General features: G+C 40.3%; 1 protein-coding gene across 3 annotated transcripts in view; it reads left to right on the forward strand.

Annotated features, from left to right (window-relative positions):
- The window catches only part of mdfic (MyoD family inhibitor domain containing), a 57,168-nt gene that overhangs the window by 30,690 nt on the left and 1,843 nt on the right, over window positions 1-24,635 (forward strand). For all 3 annotated transcript variants that reach the window (XM_059978259.1, XM_059978260.1, XM_059978261.1), the window contains exon 4: window positions 6,613-6,873. In XM_059978259.1, the coding sequence (XP_059834242.1) occupies window positions 6,613-6,873 (261 nt within the window). The remainder of the gene's footprint in view (window positions 1-6,612; window positions 6,874-24,635) is intronic.

A 24,635-nucleotide genomic window follows, 5' to 3' on the forward strand; every position in this document is an offset into this window, starting at 1 on the left:
GAAAGAAATACAACACCTTGCCATCTATTCAATTGCCTACCGTGTCTGCTTTCCCACTTCAAACTGCTCAGTTACTTTGGAACCCACAAAGCTGGAGTGGATGTAAGTCCTTGTCAATCCTGGGGAGCTGCAAAAGAAAATGGTTAAATAATTTGAAGATAGAGAGCACTAGAATTAATATCTTGGTTGATGGCTTTGTATTACAGTAATATTAAGCAATGTAACATATAGGTCTGGGTGACGGGGTTGAGGTATGTCCCTACCAAAGGAGGTGTAAGGTGTTCCTTCCCTCCGTTAGCCTGCAGGTCACACTTGGGCAAGGTGTAACACCTGCCACCTGCTTAGTCCTCAATCGGGGTCATGAGAAGCTACAGGACCACAGGAGTAGGTGGTGGATAATGGAATGAGCAGCTGGTGCACATCCTAAGACCTAGTTATGTGACCACTGATGCCTGACAGACAATCTCTGAAGAGTATTGATAATGGCTGACATTGCCCAGAAAAAGGCAATGGCAAACCGCTTCTGTGGAAAAATTTGTAAAGAGCAATCATTGTCATGGAAAGACCACGGTCACCTACATCTTATAATATGGAGCATAACAAATGAATGGCAAAGATGTATGGAAGTGGTTGGAAATATCCAAACTATATTTCACAGAACACAAAATACACTGCAGATGCTGGGGTCAAAGCAACACATACAACAAGCTGGAGGAACTCAACAAGTCGGGCAGCATCCGTGGAACCGAGCAGTCAACATTTCGGTCCGAGACCCTTCGTCAGGACTGAAGAGGGAGGGGCCCTATAAAGAAGGTGAAGGGAGGGTGCGAAGGAGAAGGCTGGTGGGTGCCGGGTGAAACACCAATGAGAGGAAAGCTCAAGGGGTGGGGGAGGGGAAGCAGGGAGGGGATAGGCAGGAAAGGTGAAGAAGGAATGTAAGGGGAATGTGTAATAGAAGAAGGTAGAATCATGAGAGAGGTGACAGGCAGCTGGGGGAGGAGGCAGAGTGAAACTGGGATGGGGGAAGGGAGACGGAATTACTGGAAGTTAGAGAGTTCAATGTTCATGCCAAAGGGAGATTACCCAGACGGTATATGAGGTGTTGCTCTTTCAACCTGAGTTTGGCCTCATCTTGGCAGTAGAGGAGGCCATGTATGGACATATCCAAATGGGAATGAGAAGCAGAGTTGAAGTGGACGGCAACCGAGAGATCCTGTCTGTTGTGATGGATGGAGCAGAGGTGCTCGGCGAAGCGGTCTCCCAATCTGCGCCGACGCATCTCCGCAGTATGATGTTGTAGGCGTCACTGAATCATGGCTGAAAGTAGCTGGGAGCTTAATATCCAAGGGTACACATTGTATTGAAAAGAAAGGCAGGAAGGCAGATGGGGTGGCATAGCTTTGTTAGTAAAAAGTGAAATTAAATCAATAGAAAGAGGCAACATAGGGTCAGAAGGTGTTGAATCATTGTGGATAGAGCTAAGCAACTGGGTAAAACTCATGATGGGAGTTATATACAGACTCCCAAACAGTAACAACAGGAGATAGAAAATACTTGACAAGAGGGCAATGTTACAATAGTTATGGGAGATTTCAATTTGCAGGTAGATTGGGAAAATCAGGTTGGTGCTAGATTCCGGGAGGGGAAATTTCTAGAAATGCATATGATATGGCTTTTAGAGCATCTTGTGGATGAGCCCTCTAGGGAATCAGCTATTCTGGATTGAGTGTTGTGCAATGAACCAGAACTGATTTGAGAGCTTAAGGTAAACAAACCCTTGGGGGCAAGTGATCATAATATGATCAAATTCACCCCGAAATTTGAGCAGGGGAAGCTAAAGTCAGATGTATCATTATTACAGTGGAGTAAAGGAAATTAGAGGTATGAGAGACAAGTTGGACAGAATTGATTGGAAAAGAATATAGTCAGGGATGACAGCAGAGCAGCAATGGCTGGAATTTCTGGAAGCAATTCAGAAGGCACAGGATATACAGTATACATCCCAAAGAGGAAGAAATATTCTAAAGGTGAGATGACACAACCATGGCTAACAAGGGAATTCAAAACTAACATTAAAGCCAAAGAGAGGGCATATAATGGAGCAAAAATTAGCGGGAAGTTGGAGAATTGGGAACCTTTTAAATACCAATAGGTGGCAACTAACAAAAGTCATTAAGAAGGTCAAGATGAAATATGAAAGTAAGCTGACCAATAACATTAAAGAGGATCCCAAAAGTATCTTCAGATATATAAAGTGTAAAAGAGATGAAAAAGTGGATATTGGACCGCTGGAAAATGATGCTGGAGAAATAGTAATGAGGGACAATGAAATGGTGGATGAACTGAATAATTATTTTGCAATACTTTGTATTTTGATTAAGTATTTAGTGTCTTCAATGTGGAAGACACTAGCAGTAGGTGGAAACTCCGGGTGTCAGGTGTCATAAACTGCAAAATTACCATTTACTAGAGAGAAGGTTCTTGGGGAAACTGAAAGGACTGAAGATATGTAAGTCACCAGGACAAATCGGTGTGCATTTCAGATTTTTTGAAAAGGGTGGCTGAAGAAATTATGGAGGCATTAGTAATGATCTTTCAAGACTTCTCAGTAACAGTTCAAGCAAAAAAATCTATAGGTTCAATTTTGGAGAAATCCTACTAATGAAAAATATAACTTTATAATCCTTCTCTAGTTTGTTAGATGGTTGACTAAGCAAGGTGTATTTTGGCCCAAAGTAATAGGGATGTTGGGCTGAATAAATATGGCAGAATGCACTCAGAAACTGAAGTTGTTGGGTAGGGGCTGGCTTAAAACATTTATGATCAATACCTTGTTTAAGTTCTACTCTTGGTGGAATAGGGATCGAAAACATTTCGATCAGAATCACTATCTTTACATTTTCATTTGGTGCAGTAGAGGGATGTGAGAGAGTTAGCAGTTTTGTGCCTCACTTGGACCAGAAGCAGTTCCCAGTAGGTCATCACCAGGAAAGGCTATGGCTGTGTGGATATCATGGAAAACACTGCAGGAACAGGCACTTGGCGCAACTAGTGTGAAAACTTACAGCCAAACGTGCAAGAATGATGGCTTAATTGTTTGGGGTTGAACGATAAAGTAAATGGGAGCAGGATGCTGTTAAAGTGACAACATCCCAATGGATGGTTGTGACTTTCAATGCTTGCAGAAAATCTAAAGTGATTCAGAGATCCAAAAAAAGCACTTCAACAACTTTGCCTCCAACTTCCACCCTGCCCTCAAATTTACTTGGTCTATTTCCAACGCCTCCCTCCCCTTTCTCAATCTTGCTGTCTCAATCTCTGGAGACAGCTTATCTACTGATGTCCATTATAAACCCACTGACTCTCACAGCTACCTGGACTATACCCTTTTCCACCTCGTTACTTGTACAAAGGCCATTCCCTTTTCTCCTTCTCTGCAACATCTGTTCTCAGGATGAGCCTTTTTTTCCAGAACAAAAGAACTGTTCTCCTTCAAAGAAAGTGGTTTCCCTTCCTTCACCATCAGTGCCACCTTCAACTACATCTCACACAAAATGCTGGTGGAACACAGCAGGCCAGGCAGCATCTGGCACCACCAGCATTTTGTGTGTGTTGTTGTTTGCATTTCCAGCATCTGCAGATTTCCTCATGTTCAACCACATCTATTCAATTTCATGCCCATCTGCCCTCATCCATCCTCCCACCGGGAATAGGGTTCCTCTTGTCCTCATCTACCACCCCACCAGTCTCTGCATCCAGCACCTAATTCTCTGTAATGTCTTCCATCTCCAACGGGATCCCACTACCAAGCACATCTTTCCCTCCTTTCTCCCCCCACCCCATTTTCTGCTCCTACAAGACTTCCTTGTCCAATTATCCCTCTGCACTGATCTCCCTCCTGGCACTTACCCTTGTAAGCAGTATAAATGCTACACCTGCCCCTACACCACCTCCCTCACTACCATTCAGGGCCCTAAACAGTCCTTCCAGCTGAGGTGACACTTCATCTATGAATCTGTTGGGGTCATCTGCTATATCTGGTGCTCCCAGTGTTTCCTCCTATATATCAGAGAGACCCAATATTGATTGGGAGACTTCCACTTCCCATTCCCATTCTGACATGCCAATCCATGGCCTCCTCTACTGTCGCAGTGAGGCCACACTCAAGTTGGAGGAACAACACCTTATATTCTGTCTGGGTAGCCTCCAACCTGATGGTGTGAGCATTAATTTCTTGAACTTCCAGTATTGACCCCTCAGTCTCCTTCACCATTCCCTATTCACTTTTCCCTCTCACCTGTTCTCATTACCTGTCTATCGTCTCCCTCTGAAGCTTCTCCTCCTTTTTCTTCCTTCTGTTTTCTCCTATCAGATTCCCCCTAATCCAGTCCTGTCTCTCTTTCACCAGTCAACTTCCCAGCTCTATACCACCCCTCTTCCCCTGCCCCCCCAGTTTCACCTGTCACTTTGTGTTTCTTCCTCCCCTTACCACCCCACTCCGCCTAACTCTGATTCCTCATCTTTTTTCCCTCCAGTCCTGATGAAGGTTCTTGGCCCAAAATATTGACTATATTCTTTTCCATAGATGCTTCCTGGTTTTCTGGGTTCCTACAGTATTTTGTATATGTTGTTTGGATTTCTGGCATCTGCAGATTTTCTTTTGACTGAGAACATTAATAGGATAACGCACTGGTACTGGGATACCCAATTGGTAACATGTATATTTTTTTGAAATCAAAGAATATTTGATTTTAATGGGTCTTGTAGGAGCAGTGCTGTGAGGGATCAATGGGGCTATTTGTTTGAGAAGGTGGAGAAAACTTTTCTCAAAGCAGCTCCTAGGCTCTGGTTTTGAACAATGATGAAACCAGCAACAGGAAGGAAGCTTGGGTAAGCTTGAATAGCTATTAGCTGTGGTCTGGTAATGCTAATGAAGGCAGGTCCACATCAAGACTAATGGAGATCTCTCACACAGCCTGAAGCAGGATCACATAAGCACCAACATTTTGGGATGGTGTCTGTTTCAAAGGCTAAGACTTTGCTGCTCTGTCACATTGCTAATCATGCAGCTCCTCACAAGGATCAACCCAGTGTAGATGCAGTAGGACACCTTGAGAGAAGAGTGCGTAATGTTTATGGCTTTGGCATTGAGTTACAGGATAGGCAGTGAACCACTGAGAAGAAAATGGCTGGTTGAATTCATTGTTCACTCATAGTTCCTTCACTGTGAAACAATGGTTTTTCATGAGGGTGGCGACCACTATCTGCGAGAAAAGAAACCTGTTTTGATCAGAATTTGGAGAGTACAGAAATGAACTTGGATAGAGTTTTTCCAAAAGTACTGTGTGTGCAGAATTCATGAGATATTGGAGCAGAAGTAGGCCATTCAGCCCATCGAGTCTGCTCTGTCATTCAATCATGTTCTGATCCAATTCTTCCAGTCATTCCCACTCCCCTACCTTCACCCCATACTCTTTGATACCCTGGCTAATCAAGAATCTTTTTATCTCTGCCTTAAATTCACCCAGTGACTTGGCCTCCACAGCTGCTCGTGGCAACAGATTCCACAGATTTGCCACCTTCAGACTAAAGTAATTTACTTGCATCTCAGTGCTAAATAGACATCCTTCAATCCTGAAGTCATGCCCTCTTGTCTTAGAAACCCCTCCCATGGAAAATAACTTTGCCACATCTAATCTGTTCAAACCTTTTAACATTCAGAATGTTTCTATGAGACCCCCCCCCCCCCACCATTACCAGAGGTGATGGGGATATTTACAAAGAATGTGCTATTCCCATTGGCTCCTAGTCTGACATCACCTCTGCTCTTCTACCTGTTTCCCTTTCGCTCCTCTACCAGTCTCCACTTTGCTACGATTTTCCTTTGAACCTAACTCAATTAAGCTATTCGACTTGCAGACTCCTTATGTAGCTTGTTAAATTTTTTGTTGGTGCACATATGAATTGTCTTGTAATATTATAAAAAGCGCTGTATACATAAAAGCTGTTACTGAATTTGTTCAGCTTTCAGAGTAAAAGCTGTCTGCGTGCTACTTTAGAAATCACAGGCATGTGCTTAGTAAATAGTCAGCCGTGCCCAGTTTGCAAAGGGCCAGATAATAAAGCTTTTATTGTAGGTTGCTTAATAGTTTCTCTGAAGTTAAAAGTAGAAGGAAAAATTATTTTTGATGACTCCTTGTCGTGCAAACATAAAGCATCTGAAAAAATACCCAAACAACTAAAGCAGTTATTTTTGAGGTTTCATCATTGCTTTGTGGAGACTCTCTGCCTGTAAAATGATCCAAATTTAGAAACTGCATCAAATGTCATTGTCCTTTTTTAATATTAGTTGGTCAATGTTTACCCATATACAGTTGGATGTTATTTTACATCCGAGTTCTCCTCCTCCCACCCCTCCCCCCCGAGTATTGTAGAATGTTCCTTTCTCATTCTGATATGTTAGGTTTAAAGTTTTTGTTCAAAGATTATTACAACAATCCAACATTCTCTGAAATCCCAAGTTTTCAAAATTTTACATTCATTGCATGTTCCAAAATGTGAGAAAATATTTTATTTGAGAAATTAATCTGAATCATCTTCTCACACTTTCAGCTCAACCTCAATCCATGACAGCACTGGAACAGACCGAGGGGGAAACTGGCAAATTACAAAATAGCCACACAAGCCTGAGTAATGTAAATGGAATTCACAACGGGATCACACATGGGATTTCGGACCACAGAAAGCTTTCTGCTCCAGTCTCTCAGAAAATGCACAGAAAACTCCAGTCAAGCCTTTCAGTTACTAGTAATGCCAGCAAAAAAAGCAAATTAAGCTCTACAAATTCTCAGAAACCAGCATCGACACCAGAAGGTATGTTTAACCATCCAGAATTGTAATTTTATTTTTTTTTTGCACACTTACTTTAAGCATTCTGGAACAAAATTCAATCATGTATCTAGGCTAACCTTTTTTTTCCTAAGAAGGCATGCTTTTATAATTCATACGAAGAAAAATACTTGGGGACGTGGCGTAATTTTCATTTGACATTGTCAATGAATTTATTTAGCAAACTGCTGCAAGCAAGTAAAATAAATAATACAGATTCCATGTGAACTTGAAAATCATTTTATTTTGCCTGGTCATCCTGACCCAATGGCAAATAGCAATTGAAAGTACTACAAGGTAATTTGGGGATCTGTGATGATACAAAGTTTCTTCAGATATATAAAGTGAGTAAAAGAGGTGAAAGTAGATATCGGATCACTGGAAAATGTTGCTGGAGAGATAGTAATGGTGGATCAACTGAATGAATATTTTCTATCAGCCTTCACACTAGCAGTATGCTGGAAGTTCAGAAGTGAGTGAAGGTGCATTACTGGGGAGAATGTGCTTGGGAAACTGAAAGGTCTGAAGGTAGATGAGTCACCTGGATTGGATGGTGTACACCCCAGGATTCAGAAAGTGGTGGCTTCCTACAAAGTGAACCCAATAGCATGAATGGCAGCGATACTTCACTACCACATGTCTCAAAGCCTTCTATGCCCCACTTTGAAAGGGAGATTATAACTACAGCTGTGAAGATCCCTGCTGCAGCTGATGACCCTGTGATCTTTGTCTCAGGGGCTGATGTTAGGCTGCCTTTAAAGAGGGTGAATTCTCGCAAGGTGAAAGGTCCCGATGGAGTACCCGTTAAGGATCTGAAAACTTGTGCCAACCAACTAGCAGGAGTATTCAAGGACATTTTCAGCCTCTCACTGCTATGGGCGGAAGTTTCCACTTGCTTCAAAAAAGGCAACAATTATACCAGTGCAAAAGAAGAAAGATGTGAGCTGCCTTAATGCCTATCGCCCGGGAGCACTCACATCTACAGTGATGAAATTCTTTGAGAGGTTGGTCATGACTAGACTGAACTCCTGCCTCAGCAAGGACCTGGACCCATTGCAATTTTCCTATCACCACAATAGGTCAATGGCAGATGCAATTTCAATGGCTCTTCACACAGCCTTAGACCACCTGGACAATATAAACACTTATGTCAGAATGCTGTTCATCGACGATAGCTCAGCATTTAATACCATCGTTCCCAAAAACCTGATTGAGAAGTTGCAGAACCTGGGCCTCTGTACCTCCCTCTGCAGTTGGATGCTCAACTTCCTAACCAGAAGACCACAGTCTGTGCGGATTGGTGATAACGTATTCTCAACGCTGACAGTCAGTGCTGGTGCACCTCAGGGGTGTGTGCATAACCCACTGCTCTACTCCCTATATACCCATGACTGTGTGGCTATGCATAGCTTAAATACCAGTTATAAATTTGCTGACAATACAACCATTGTTGGTAGAATCTCAGATGGAAATGAGAGGGCATACAGGAGTGAGATATGCCAACTAGTGGAGTGGTGTCGCAGCAACAACCTAGCACTTAATGGCACTATGATGAAAGAGCTGATTGTGAAGTTCAGGAAGGGTAAGATGAAGGATAAATAATCCTTCAATAATACCTCAATCCTCATAGAGGGATCAGAAGAGGAGAGAGTGAGTAGTTTCAAGTTCCTGGGTGTCAAGAACTCTGAGGACCTAACCTGGTCCCAACATATTGATACAGTTATAAAGAAGGCAAGACAGCAACTATGCTTCATTAGGAGTTGAAGAGATTGGGAATGTCAGCAAAAACACTCAAAAGCTTCTATAGATGTACTGTGGAGAGGATTCTGACAGGCTGCATCACTGTCTGGTATGGCGGGGGGGGGGAGGAGGTCTACTGCACAGGTCTGAAAGAAGCTGCAGAGGGCTCTAAATCTAGTCAACTCCATCTGGCGTAATAGCCTACAAAGTACCCAGGATATCTTCAGGGAGCGGTATCTCAGAAAGGCAGCGTCCATTATTAAGGACCTCCAGCACACAGAGCATGCCCTTTTCTCATGGTTACCATCAGGTAGGAGATACAGAAGCCTGAAGGTACACACTCAGTGATTCAGGAACAGCTTCTGCTCCTCTGCCATTTGATTCTTAAATGGACATTGAACCTGTGAGTACTACCTCAAATTTTTAATATATATTTCTTTTTTTTTTGCACAGCTCTTAATCTATTCAGTATATGTGTACTGCAATTCATTTACTTATTTTTTTTTTGCTTCTATATTATGTATTGCATTGAACTGCTGCTGCTAAGTTAACAAATTTCATGACATGTGCTGGTGATAATAAACCCAATTCTGATTCTGAAGAGATTGTAGATATATTAAGAATGATTTTTCAAGGATCAGTTGATTCTTGCATGGTTCCAAAGAAATGGAAAATTGCAGCTATCACTCTAGTATTCAAAAAGGAAGAGAGGCGGAAGAAAGGAAAGAAAGGCCTGTTAGTCTGAACTCCGTGGTTGGGAAGATATTGGAGTCGATTGTTAAGGATGTGGTTTTGGGGAGCTTGGAGGCACATGATAAAATAAGCCATAATCAGCATGGTTTCCACGAGGGAAAATCTTGCCTGACAAATCTGTTGGAATTCTTTGAAGAAATAACAAGCAGGATAGACAAAGGAGAATAGATGGATGTTGTGTACTGGCATTTCAGAAGGCCTTTGACAAGGTTTACACATGAGGCTGCTAAACAAGTTAAGAGCCCATGGCATTACAGGAAAGATACTAACACAGATTGATTGGCAGGAGGCAAAGAGTGGGAATAAAGGGTGCCTTTTCTGGTTGGCTGCCTGTGACTAGTGATGTTCCACAGGGATCTGTGTTGGGACCACTTCCCGTTATGTTTTATGGCAATGATTTGGATGATGGAGTTGATGGCTTTGTTGCAAAGTTTGAGGACAATATGAAGATGTGTGGTGGGCAGATAGTTTTGTGGAAGTTGAGGGGCTGCAGATGGACAGACAGATTAGGAGAATGGGTAAAGAAGTGGAAAATGGTATAAAATGCAATTGGTAGAAGTAGTAAAAGGGTAGACTATTTTCCAAATGGAGAGAACATTTAAAAAATGTGAGGTGCAAAGGGATTTGGAAGTTCTTGTACAGGATTCCATAAAGGTTAGTTTGCAGGTTGAGGTGAGGAAGACAAATGAAATGTTAGCATTAATTTCAAGAGGACTAGAATATAAAAGCAAGGATGTAATGTTAAGGCTTTATAAAGCACTGGTGAGGCCTCACTTGGAATATTGTGGCAGTTTTGGGTCCCTTATCTTACAAATGTAGAAAGAATGTGTTGACATTCGAAAGAGTTCAAAGGAGGTTCTCGAAAATGATTCTGGGATTTAAAGTCTTGTCATATGAAGAGTGTCTGATGAGTCTGGGCCTGTACTCACTGGAATTCAGAAGAATGAGGAGTGACCTCATTGAAAACTATTGAATGTTGATAGGCCTCAGTAGGATGATATGGAGAGGGTGTTTCCTATGGTGGTGGCGTCCTGGAGCAGAAGGCACAGCCTCAGAATAGAGTGGCATCCTTTGGAATAGAGATGAGGAGGAATTTCTTCAGGCAGAGTGGTGAATCTATTGAAGTTGTTACCATAGGTGGCTGTGGAGGCCAAGTCAATGGTTATTGTTAAGGCAGAGGTTGATTGATTCTTGATTGGTCAGGGCATGAAGGGATATGGGCAGAAGGCAGGAGATTGGGGCTGAGAAGGAAAATGGATCAGCATGATGAAATGGTGGAGCAAGTTTGATTTTGCAATGGTCCAATTCTACTCCTATATCTTATAGACTCCTGATCTAAATCTGCTTGCGTGATATATGACTATCAGTTTGAAGACTTAATGGTTAAAAAGTTGCACAAATTTTGTTGAAGCATTGAGAATGATTCAACCAATCAACAGCCCCCATCCCTTGTTCACCCCCCCCATACCTATTCCACAAATCTATGTCAAAATTGGCTCTCTTCCTACAGGCTGTTGTTGTACTACTCCACTATCCATAACCATCTTTGTTTTCAATAAATTATTTACCATTGGTATCTTGGATGGAAAATTCCAAAGATTCTTTGCCTTCTCAGTGAAGAAATGTCACTCTGCCCTCGTTTTGAATCATAGATTCCTTATTTTGAGACAGGTGCTCCCTGGATATGACTAATCTAGCCATGGGAAATATTAACTGTCAAACCTAACCTGTCAAGATCCTTAAGAATTTTATGCACTCTGTAAGCTTGTCTCTCCATTCTTCTAGGTTTAAACTTGAGACGCTGCTTAATCCCTTTTCTTAGAACAAGCCAACCACCCTTGGCGTCAGTCTGGTTATTCTATTCTGAATTTATTCTTTCTTAGTTAGGGAGGTAATTCATCTTGAGCAGGGCCTTGTAAAATTGGTGCAATAACTTGCAATATTGCATCCAAGCATATTTAAGAACCATTCATAAAGATTTGGACACTTTCACACTTAGTGAGGTTCCATTGTTTAAAAAAGGCTCAAAAAATAAGCCGGGAAATTATAGGCCAGTAAGTTTGACATTGGTAGTAGGTAAATTATTGGAAGGAATACTAAGAGATTGGATCTACAAGTATTTGGATAGACAAGGACTTATTAGAAAAAGTTGGCATAACTTTGTGCGTGGTAAGTCATGTTTAACCAATCTATTAGAGTTTTTCGAGGAAGTTACCAGGAAAGTGGATGAAGGGAAGGCAGTGGATGTTGTATACATGGACTTCAGTAAGGTCCTTGACAAGGTCCCGCATGGGAGGTTAGTTAGGAAGATTCAGTCGCGAGGTATACATGGAGAGGTAGTAAATTGGATTAGACATTGGCTCAATGGAAGAAGCCAGAGAGTGGTAGTGGAGGATTGCTACTCTGAGTGGAGGCCTGTGACTAGTGGTGTGCCACAGGGATCAGTGCTGGGTATGTTGAGATGGAGTTTAATGTGGACAAGTGTGAGGTATTGCACTTCGGAAGGTCAAACCAAGGTAGAACATACAAGGTAAATGGTAGGACACTGAGGAGTGCAGTAGAACAGAGGGATATTAATAAGGTTGAAAGAGTGCAGAGAAGGTTTACAAGGATGTTGCCAGGACTTGAGAAACTGAGTTACAGAGAAAGGTTGAATAGGTTAGGACTTTATTCCCTGGAGCATAGGAGAATGAGGGGTGATTTGATAGAGGTGTATAAAATTATGATGGGTATAGATAGAGTGAATGCAAGCAGGCTTTTTCCACTGAGGCCAGGGAAGAAAGAAACCAGAGGTCATGGGTTAAAGGTGAGGGGGGAAAAGTTTAAAGGGAAAATTGGGGGAGGCTTCTTCACGCAGAGTGTGGTGGGAGTGTGGAATGAGCTGCCAGATGAAGTGGTGAATGTGGGCTCACTTTTAACATTTAAGAAAAACTTGGACAGGTACATGGATGAGAGGTGTATGGAGGGATATGGCCCAGGTGCAGGTCTAGTGGGACTAGGCAGAAAAATGGTTTGGCACAGCCAAGAAGGACCAAAAGGCCTGTTTCTGTGCTGTAATGTTGTATGGTTCTTAGCAACCTTGATCTTACCTCTTCGTGATACCAGAGTGTATAACGAACCTACCCTTGTTTGGTTAAAATCATCTAACTTAGGACAGTATAACATTTGACTTTGAAAATTGCCTGCCCATTGTTCGAAATGGCCTTCCTGCTTTAGCATTGTTTTAGCTCCTCAAATGATTTTGAGTAGAATAAGATCTGTTCACTATAAGAGAAAATCCACATTATCGGTGTATTCCCTAACACAGAAGTGATTAGTTTGGCAATGTAATAGGCAAAATGTATTGGGACAGATCTTGTTGTCAGTCATAGGCTGTAGGTGCCCACCATGTGAGAATAGTGACAATCTGGGGCTTCTTGCCTTTATGCCAATGCCACATTCTGTTGACACTGATTAATGGCTGTCCTCTGTTAAAACATCTGCAGAAGCAGCTTTCAGTTGGAGTGATTGAGTCATCCTCCATCCCACGGAACTGCTTAAAAAGGAGGAGGAGGAAAAATATGGACTTGCCATCTGTAGCATCACTGACTTCAATAGCTTAAGTTCAATGTTATATCATGAGGCTGTGCACAGAAGTGGAGTCTTGCCATATGAGCACAAGACTGTAAGATATAGGAGCAGAATGTGGTTATCTGGGTGAACTGAATAAGCCCGGTTCACGATCTTGTCAGAAAGTAGTGGCAAAAAGCATTTGAACAAGTAAACGGAAATAACTCACCAAACACTGAAAGTGCAAGCGCATACTGTGTTAAAATAATTTAAATTACCTTTTTTCTTGCTCCTAGCCTTGTAGCTACTCCTGTATGTTGAAATAAATTGCCTCGTGTATTCTTGCACCATGCCTAACCTGGCTTGCTGCTTCCTTAGCTCCAGTATTCTTCGTGAGGAGACCTAAACTCAGAGCGTACTCACAGAGATTACTAGCAGAACTTGTGCAGCAAGTACAGAATTTCTAAACCTCCTGATATTTAAGGGCACTTGGGTCTAGAGGGGCTGGTTTGACATAGAACTGCTGGCATTTCTTAAAGTTCATGAAACCTGACTGGTACAAAACCTATTTGGTTTCTTCTATAATGTTGCATTGCAAAATACTTCTGTGTATTTTAGCCTTTTTTGTAGTGTAGATCATTAAAAAAGAAGTGTGACAAGATTGTCTCTAACACTCTAATCCATGGCATTTTCTGGGTGGTAGATTTTAAAATGCTTTATTTTGCACAGTTAACAAAAAGGCTCTCGGGTAGACGTTGCTTCCTTTTGTGTCCATTCACTGAGTAAAGAGTTATAATAAAAATAATTTTGACATTAAACTTCAATACAGTAAAAAGTCTAGATAGCATCCCAAATTTCAGATTCATTAATTTATCACATGTACATTAACACGCAACGAAATGTGTCATTTGTGTCAAGAACTAACAGCAATCAAAGCATGTGCTGGGGGAAATGTTTAAGTGTTGCCACATAATCCGGCACCAGTATAGCATGCCTACAGCCTTCAGCAGAACAACACAAATAACAGCAATGCAACAACAGCAACAAAACTTAACAGCCAAACAGGTCACTTTTCTCCCTCCTATTCCCAAAGAATTAGAATCAGAAACGGGTTTATTATCACTGGCATGTGCGTGAAATTTGTTAACTTAGCAGCAGCAGTTCAATGCAATGCATAATACAGAAGATAAATAAATTGCAGTATATGTATACAGTATTGAATAGATTAAAAATCGTGCAGAAGCAGAAATATATACTAAAAAAACGTGAGGTAGTGTTCATGGGTTCAATGTCCATTTAGGAATCAGATGGCAGAGGGGAGGAAGCTGTTCATGAACCACTGAGTGTGTGCTTTCAGGCTTCTGTACCTCCTGCCTGATGGTAACAATTAGAAAAAGGCATGCTCTGGGTGCTGAGAGTCCTTAATAATGGACGCTCTCTTTCTGAATTACCGCTCCTTGAGGATGTCCCAGATACTCTGTAGGCTTGTATCCAACATGGAGCTTAATAATTTACAATCCTCTGCAGCTTCTTTCAGTCCTGTACAGTAGCCCCACCCCATTTCCCCCCTCCCCATACCAGACAGTGATGCAGCCTGTCAGAATGCTCTCCATGGTACATCTATCTATAGAAGAATGGGTCTCCATTCCCAGGATGGACATGCCAATGTCCAGTCCCTGGCCTGGACCCGCAAATCACAGGTTTCTTACTTCCATTCCCACTGACCATAGGCCTCAACGTTTAGATTCACCGACTTTGATATTTGATATTTGGTTTTGACCCTTGGCATCAAGCCGAGCACTGGCTGATTATGGGATTTTCAGCATTGGACATGACTACATGGACCTCCTATGCCAGGACGTAATGCCCCGGGTTGTCACTGGCCCTGTTCCCCGGGGCCTATTGACCCAACATCAGTCCACAGTGAACACTGACCTTCTACTGCAGAATGCTCCAGCCTGGACTCTGGCTGTTGCCTCGACGACTCATTCACTGCACCTAACCTCTAACCTGTAACTCCCCTCCTCTCTTTCCTGAAACCCTAACCTGTCACTTAACTCCACATGCTGCCCCCCAAAAACACCCTGCGAACCTTTTAAAAAGAACAATCAAGTCTGAGCCACTACCTCAGTCGCAACAGCAGCTCGGCATCATCTTGACCGGATTTGGATTTTAGACCCCTTGTGCAACTAAACGAGGAAACAAACTATTTGCTTAACAGTGTTCTAGAAGCTAGTGGAGCAAAATCAGGCAGTATTCCAATTAGAATTCTTGGCTGGTGCAACCAAGCACCAATTCCAGGCTTACTTTCAATGCTCTGGATTGTAAATCCATTACTAGATATGCACCTGGAAAAGGATGATTTTCAATTTCCATGCACACAATTTGTTTAACACAGAAGGGAGTTGAATAAGTTTTCAGCTCAATTTTTATTTCCATTGTCCTCTGATCTTAAATATTTGGATCCGTGCTCTATACTTTGCAGGTGTGGTAACATAAACTGTCCTCAAAGCCCAAATACAGATGTGCACTATGATTCCAAATACTTGTGTAGTGATAATAATCATTCCAAGGATACTTGAACACTTATCAAATGAACAAGAGACTGATGTCAGTTTTGCTGTAAATTTCTAAAAACTGTTTTGAAGCACAGTTGGATTTTGAGTTGTACAGTGTGGAAGTGAACATTCTGCCCACTGAGAGATTGAACATCAGTCGTACAGTTTCACCAATCTCATTCTGTTCCGTCTACGTTCCCCTTGACTTCCTCATGGACTTTTCTCGTACCTGTGGAAATTTGTAGGCCAGTTAACTTGCAGAGGACATTGTATTAGAGGAAAGTAGAGCACATGGATGTGGTCATGGAGAAGACGTGCAGTCTCCACTGGGATAGCTGTGGGGGGGGGGGGGGAAGGTCAAGATTGAACCTGGGTCGCTAGAGTTGTGTCGACGTGGCTCAGCATACTGTATGTTTTAAAGTCAGAGGAAAGCACAGCACAGAAACAGGTCCTTCGGCCCATCTAGTCTATGCCGAACCATCTAAACTGCCTACTCCGATCATCTATGCCGAGAGCTCCATATCCCTACTACCTATGTAGCTATCTAAACTTCACTTAAAGACTGAAATCAAGTTTATGTCACCACTTGCGCTGGCAGCTCTTTCCACACACTCATGACACTCTGAAGAAGTCTCCCCTTGTGTTCCCCTTAAACTTTTCACCTTTTGCCCTTAATCCATGACCTCTCGTTGTAGTCGCACCCCATCTCAGTGGAAAAAGTCTGTTTGCATTTGCCCAATCTATACCCCTCATAATTTTATATATCTCTATGAAATCTCCCCTCATTCTTCTATGGTCTAAGAAATAAAGTCCTAATCTATTTGATCTTTCCTTATAACTCAGGCCCTCCAGACCCAGCAATATCCTTGTAAATTTTCTCTGCACTCTTTCAAACTTGTTTGCATCTTTCCTGTAGGTAACATGACCAAAACTGCACACAATACTCCAAATGAGGTTTCACCATTTGTTATAAACAATTTCAACATAGCATCCCAACTCTTGTACTCGATACTCTGATTTAGGAAGGCCAATGTACCAAAAGCTTTTTTTACAGCCCCATCTACCTCACTTTCAATTTATTTATATATATATATATATATAAACCACAGTAGCTGCAACTAATTGATATTTGTTTTAAATATCACCTGCATTCAGCAATGTAGGTAGGTCAGTATGCTCTGTATAATCGTGGGTTTTCCCACATCCAGTGCCATCAATACAGAAGGTAGGAATGCAATAGATTTTAAAATTGGAAGTGGCCATGTATTTTATGTGTACCCTTACATTTATTTCTCCATTGTTTCAATTAGTTGATTAAAATTCTTCAGTGAGGTCGGTTAAATTATTGCTTTATTATACGGCCAATTGCTGAATATAGAGAGTACAATTATAAAGCACAAACTCAACTTGCCTCATTTCAGGTTACTCCTGAGAATAAGATGAATATTAAACTGTGGCAATATTCCAGTGAATGGTAGGGCATTGAGTGCAGTAGAACAAAGGGATCTGGGAATACAGGTCCAGAATTCATTGGAAGTGGTGTCACAGGTTGATGGGGTCATAAAGCTTTTAACAAATTGGCCTTCATAGAACTGTGTACTGAGTACAGGAGATAGGATATTATGTTGCAGTTGTGTGAGATGTTAGTAAGTCCTAATTTTTAGAATAGTGTGCAGTTTTGGTCCCCTACCTACAGGATAGATGTAAATAAGGATGAAAGAGTACAGAAAATTTACAAGGATGTTACTGGGACTGGAGGACTTCAGTGGAAAGGGAAGATTGAACAGGTTAGAATTTTATTCCTTGAAATTTAGGAGATTGAGGGAAGATTTGATAGAGATATCAGAATCATGAGGGGCATAGATAGGGTAAATGTAGGCAGGCTTTTCCCACTGAGGTTGGGTGAAAGGTTAAAAGCTTTAAGAGGAGCAAGAGAGAAAACTTCTTCACTGAGGGTCATGAGAAAGTGGAACAAGCTGCCAGCAAAGTGATACATGCAAGCTTGATTTCAACGTTTAAGAGAAGTTTGGGTAGGTACATGGGTGTGAGGGTTATGGAGGTCTAGGCTCCCAGTGCTGGTCTTAATGTTTCAATTAAGTGGTTCAACATATACGAGATGGACCTGTTTCTGTGCTGCATTTTTTTTTGTGACTATGCCTCTTAGTCTTTAAGAGGACCATTTTGATTGGCTTCCCATATCAATTCATTGCTAAAAGATGGAGTCTAACCTCTTATCCAATAAGATTTAGCCATGAGTACATTTTCTATTTCTATTTCTGGACACATTGGATTGTTGTACTTTTTCAAATGGTTAAGTGACCTCGACGGGTGATCATTTTATCATTTAGAGAATAAATTATCTTTAAAAATGTAAATATTGATGGTCATTATGGTCTTTATCATAGCCTTGACCTATATAACACTCAAAAATGGGTGACAGTTTGGGTGGATTTAAGAGGAAAACAAGAGTCCTTTTTTAAGCAGCAATGGTTAACTGGGCCAGAATTTTGTTCTTGGTTTTTGTAGAACAAATAACATTCAGAATTATGTGCTCTTATTCTGAATTTTGTTTCCAAGTGGATTACAATGTCCAACTTCCACTACATTTTAGTGGGTGAGGGGAGGGACTAGGAATTACTTTCTCACTGCTTTTGCCCTCTGCTCTAAGCTAAATTATGCAGACCGACAAAATTTTAAATCTTCTTCATGATTGGAATGCAGAGAGAATAAAATGAGTTAGGGTAGTGTTAGTGTAAAATCCATTACTTGACAGTCAGCAAGGACTCGGCTGAAAGGCCTGTTTCTTTACTTTATTTCAATGATTTTGACTGAGTTTTGTTACCAGTGCTGAAGCTGCTATAGCTCAACCAGAACTGTTCAAAATTAAAGAGTTTAGATGCTTTGAACCAATGTAAATTGAGTTTTTTTTTACAATCCACTATTTCTAGAATGGAGCAGAAGAAACATTGCACTGTCAGTTATTAATAACAAGTGGAAATATAGTAAGAGGTGCTGAGAGAGTCCTTTGAATTGAGGATAAACTTGTATTAAAAGTCTAAACATTGAGAATCTAACTGTTGGAGAAAGCCAACTAATATTTTATATATAATATTAAGTGTCAAGTTGTGACTGTTCAAAAAGATGGTCTTGTCACCTCCGGCTAATTGGCATTGGAGTTACCATTGCCAAGTCTTGAATCATTTTCCTGGAAGGAAGAGGGTGTAAGTCTGTAGATCTTATAGGGACCTACATCTGGGTTTTGTAGTTTTATTACTTGTAGTTGTTCTGTGGTGGCTAGGTCACCTATCTGTCTAAAGTCTTCCCATAATTTGAAGGCATGAGTAAGAAATTTGATAGAACTTCCCTTTTGCTTGTCTGGCAGAGGGTAGTGCTTGGGTTGTTTGCTACAATCAAGGTGAAAACAGCTTGCATAATTAGAATTCTAACCACTAATCAAGGCCAAAACAGCTTGCATAATTAGCAATCTGTCCACCAATGGTTCTTCATAGTTGCAGTCTGTACCATTTGCAGGGGCTTGACAAAGCTTCTGCGCTTGATCTTGATTTGGATCTGATTTACCATAACGTCAAAGACAATAGACACATTTAAAAAAAACACATACATCCGGATTTGAAAGTGCATCATTGGTTCATTATCCTCATACGGTTAAAAGTGTTAAACTTCATACCAGAATAAAGCCGATTGGATGGTGACTGTGTTCCATCTTTTGAAGGGAAATTGAGGATGGGTATTAAGTATTGAACTCGGCTGTAAAACCACTTCTTATAGTTTTAAAAAAATATATAAAAATTCACCTTTCAAGTAGATATTTTGGTCCAGATTCTACATGATGAGAAGCAGAAGCATGTGTTATACAAATGTACTCTTAGTCTTAAAGAGAAGAAAGTCTTGCTTAACTGTGTGCTGATCATCAAATGATGCTCAATGGTGCTATAATTCAAATGGTACTGTGCATATTTTTGAGGAATAAGTATTCAATTTTTTTTATTTTGATCTCTTCTAGGGTTCATATTTATGTTGCTTAAATATAAAAATCGCTGAACGTTATCCCTTCCCTAGGTTTAAAATATATGGGATTAATCAAATGCTTAGTTAGCTCCTTTTCTAATTTGCATTTAAACGGAGAATAGTCTGTTCAGTTTCTGATCTGCATTGAATAAAAATGTGATTTATTCATATGTGCAAATTTCTCTTTCGGTTAAACCAAACCTAGTAGTTTATTTTACTAGTGCCTTATTTGCATTTAATAATGGAGTATGCGAGTAATTCCTGAATTCATATTTAACCAATGAAATACCAGTTAACTCTTGTCCTTGGTGTGTTTTTTTTGTTTTTTTTTCTTGAATCACTTCAGGTTTAGTGAAGCTAGAAAGTACATTATAGTGTTTTAATCGATGTCATGAACTTGGATAATACCTGAAAGTGGAGATAAATTGATGAGTCAATTACTGCTTCTGCCTTCGGGGCCTAACAGTCAGTTATATTAACGATAATTAATAGGCTTTAGGGAGCAACTAATTTTTCAGGAAATCCAAACAGGATGTACAAGACATAAAGGAAGTGAGCTGAGGACTCCTTGAAATAGAATATTAATGACTGATTTTTTTCTTAAGGAACCAAATCGTTGATTACGGACATTTGTTGACTTAATGCTGCAATGTTTTGAGGTAAAAATGAGGAAATTTGTAAAATAATCACAATTATTCCATCAATAGAATATAAATATTCAGAGATTTTATGCTTTTTGTTTTGTGAATCCTTTTGTGACATAATGATTTATATATGAAAGGAAAAAGTTACTAGAAACTGCATTCATCACTGCTTTATATTGTGGTGGATTGCAGGTCCTTGCTGATGCAGTGTTTAACATTAGTGCACAATTTTGCCCACTTCGAATCGAATGAAATATACTGTCTGGCAACCTTGCTCCTTTCCCCGCTGCCCCCTCCCCCACATTTCTATATTCCTGTGCTTTGTAAGTCCCATTGTTTGAACAATGTTCAGGTGTCAGCCATAAGAGAAGTCGGCATTTGCAGTTATTGTTTGCGTATGCGGTTAAAGCAGTGAATGACAGTTGTCATAATGACTACCACTGGTGGGTCAGTGAATTTGGAATTTTGCTTGCCTTCAGTAATAAGTTAAAGGTGAAATGTCGGATACTACAGGGGGTGCTTCAGAAATGAGATGTGCTGTATCAGTAGCATCCTTGAGAAAATGCTTTGCTACAGTAAGTATGGCCGACTGTTTGTGGCAATACACAAGAGCAAGCATCCTGTAAGGGTGGAAAGGATGCTTCCTACAGTGGGTGAGTCTAGGACCAGAGGGCACAGCCTCGGAACTGAGTGATATCCATTTAGAACAGAGTTGAGAAGGAATTTATTTAGCCCAAGGGTGGTGAATCTGTGGAATTCATTGCTCCAGATGGCCATGGAAGCCAAGTCATTGTGTATATTTAAAGTGGAGGTTGATAGGTTCTTGATTAGTCATGACATCAAAGGTTGTGGAGAGAAGGCAGGAGAACAGGGTTGAGAGGGATAATAAATCAGCCATGATGGAATGGCGGAGCAGACTTGACGGATGGAAGGCCTAATTCTGCTCCTATGTTTAATTGTCCGCGGGCTTAGATTTCTGCACAGATGACCTCAGATCAAGATGGGATGGTTATTGGCCACTCAATATTGCAGATCTGCATAAGTAATTTTTATCTTACCTGTCAGGAGACTGCTGGGATCTAATGTATTGGTGGGTATTCACTTTGCTTGCTTACTTACTATCACTGAAGTTATTGGAATCTAATGTGACCTACAAGGTCAGTATTTTACCTGTGTGTTTCCTTTTCAGTTAGTTACAATTAATTTATTGTATTGTTTTCAAACCCCCTACTGATAATCTTTCTATGTGGTCAAGTGAAGCAGAAACAGGGTGAAATAATTTACAGCGTAGCACCTCTTCTGCATACATCCCAGTGGGTGCTCTTGATTCTTAAGTCCCATATTCTAGTTACTTGAAAAAAACATTCCTGAATCTAAAACATTTTAAGATCCAGTAGGCACTACAATGAGGTTCTGTTAATAAATTGCTCTACAGTCAGTGAAAATTGGCACTTACTGGTATCAATTTAGGATCTACTCTGTACTAAAATTAAGAAATATTGTACATTTATTTAATGTGCATAATCTGCACAATTTTGGGACAGTGAAATATCGATCTAGATTATGTACTTGTAAAACCAATATTTTGGTGTCATTATACCACCAACCTGACAGTACGGGAAGAGTTGATGCCAAAATTTTGAGGTTGAAATCAACAATGCCCTACTGTTCTGGAAGTATGTTCTTTTGCAATCTTCTCTAACATAATTGAGAAAAATTGTCACAGTGAGAACTTGAGGTACATATTAATATTGCTGTAAAATACTCTGGAAAATTAACATTTTGAATGAGCTATTATTGCCATGGTCAGCCACAATAAATATTATACTGTTTTTGTTCCCCAGCTCTGAGCTTGTGTGTGTAGGTTTTAATTGCATTAGATAAACAAAAATATAATACATGGAGTTTTAAAAGCTTGCTCTGCCATCTGTATATTACAATCTTAATATTGTGCTCTGTGAAATGTTTTAAGTTAAAGTTCAGAGGTTTGTTTTATTGTCAAAGTACGTATGTACAATTTTGATATTTGTCTTCTTCAGAAAGCCATGATAACGGATAAACCATGGGAGTTGTTGAAAACCAAGACATCAACCAACTCCCCCCGCACGAAAAAGAAACGGAAGCAAAACTTGCAAGCCCCACCCCCCACCCCCTTCCTCACACAAAAACTAACTGATCACTCACAGGGAGAAAACAGCAGCTAGAACATCAAACCCCAAACCCCCAACTCCCTCCCTTGCACAAAGTTAACAGTTGTAATTTTTTATTTCCACATTGGTGTCTGAAAGTTGCCCTACTAGGTTGTTATTGAAGTCCAAGGAGCCCATGCAAACAAAGGAAGTTTAAGTTACTGAGCTGATCAGGTGCTGCGGGAAACTTTGGTTGCATTTGTTGCATCTTCACTGGTTACATAATCCATTTCCTCAGTGGAAACTTTCAACTTATAGTGAGGAAAAAGCACCTGAAATCTTTTCGATTGTTATTTCTGTTCCTATTAACTTCTACACTGAAGTTTTTGCTGACATGTTTTTCTTGTGAAGAGGGCAATAATGTGTGGTTAGAAGCTTTGCTCCTCTCCTTACTGGGCTCCTTAAATTTGGTGCTTTCCCACAGTGTTTAATCTAGTGGCCCAGTTGATGGATGTAAAAGCATAATTAAGATTTGCCTCCTTTTAGTTGAAACTCCAGCTAACTGTGGAAGGTGCCATTCAGCTGTTCATCATAATTGTTGAATCTAAAACTTGTTTGTTCAAAGGAACAACATTATTTATTCTTTTCTCTTATAATCTTCTTTCCTCTTTTCAATTTACTCCTTTCTCTATCCTGCATGAAGAAAGAAATCAAATATTTTAATTAAAAGCATAATGTATTTTGTTCTCTGCAGGCCAGGCACCTGTAAGGGGAGGAATCCACTAACATTTCAAATCAATGACTTAAAGCATTAATTCCATTTCTCTGTCCACGGGTACTGCCTAACCTGCAGAGTATTTCTAGCATTTTTCAGCCTCCACGATATTTTTTCATTTGTAATAGATAAGTGAATATTTAAGCTGTTTTGCTATGTGTTCTGTAAGAAATGGGAACTCAAAGACATACAATGTAAGGACAGTTGTAAGTATGCATACAGAAATTTTTAAATAAATCTGCTTTTTTCAGTGAAGCTGCATTTACTTTATTGACTTTGTTCAAATCTTTCTCTCTGCATTAGACTGCTGCGCTTCTTTGGTTCTGGCCTGTCTTTTCTGTCACTGCACCGAGCTCACCCTTGGGCTGCTTGAAGTTTGCTCCTTCTGTCAGCATGGTTTCTGTGATTCCTGCTGTGTTTGCTGTGGCTGTTGCTGCATCAGCCTTCAGGAGACCCCTGCTGAGGATCTCAACTGTGCCTGTGACTTCGACTTTACACTCTTTGATTCTTGCTGTGAGACAACTGAATGTCTGGAAATTTGTTTAGAGTGTTCTGAACTCTGCCAGCATAGCTAAATAAAATGACCAGGACCAAGGTTTGTCTTGTATATGTTAATGTCTTGTTCGATTTTAAGCTAACTGTTGAGGCAAAAACCATTGAGATTGATGCTGAAATACGTAGTTCAATTTTGAAGTGTTTGCATCATTCAACTTGTATGCTCAAAATCTTCAAATTGATGCGCTATAAAAACTACTTTTAACTTGGATAAACCAGGTTTCTGTTTTTATTTAGCAAATTTGCACAAATCTTGTGTTAAATTTCTGGTTGCATAAAAGAAAAGCAAAATTAAAATGTTAATGTAAATGATCAAGGAAGTAGATGATGTAGAGGATTGGATATGGTCTTCCCAATTACTATCCATGTTCAAACTAAAGCCAGATTCCTGAGATATTTGTACAGTGTTTGCATGGTTCCTATGTAAACTGAACCCAGTCTCTTATGCAAAGCTGCTATTGGGCTTTTGTGATAGGTATGAGGTTAAAGACCAACAGCATTGTAACATAATTCTAAGATGTTTATCATGTGTTGCTTGGGTGAAGTTTAATAAAGTGTCTGTTGGAATGAAGTTTAGAGGGCATTAAGTAATAACCTTTTAATGTGCGGTTTTCAGTATAGCAAGAAAAAGATGTGCAGAATCCTTGAAATAGTAGATCAGTTAGCATCTACGGAAGGTAAAAAACGAATTAATGTTCCGGATCAGTGATGTGTCAAATGAAGGTCTGCTGTTAGAAATATTAACTGCTTTTGTGATCATAGATGGTACCTGTCCTGTTGAGTATTCCCTTCATCTGCATGATTTTATCCTTCAATAGAGTTGCTTTCTCATCTGCTTCTATGTAAGAGTTTTGGTAATGACCTATATCAAACACTTAAACTATTTTTTCAGTATGTCTGGCTAAATAAGATTCTAAAGAACTCCATTGCATGTATTGATTGAGCCAAGCTGTTGTAAATTAATGTAATACATTTTGGGGATGTAAAAGGCTTGGAAAGTTTAGGGTTATTGCAC

This window comes from Hypanus sabinus, chromosome 8, assembly GCF_030144855.1.
Source record: "Hypanus sabinus isolate sHypSab1 chromosome 8, sHypSab1.hap1, whole genome shotgun sequence".
NCBI lineage: Eukaryota > Metazoa > Chordata > Chondrichthyes > Myliobatiformes > Dasyatidae > Hypanus > Hypanus sabinus.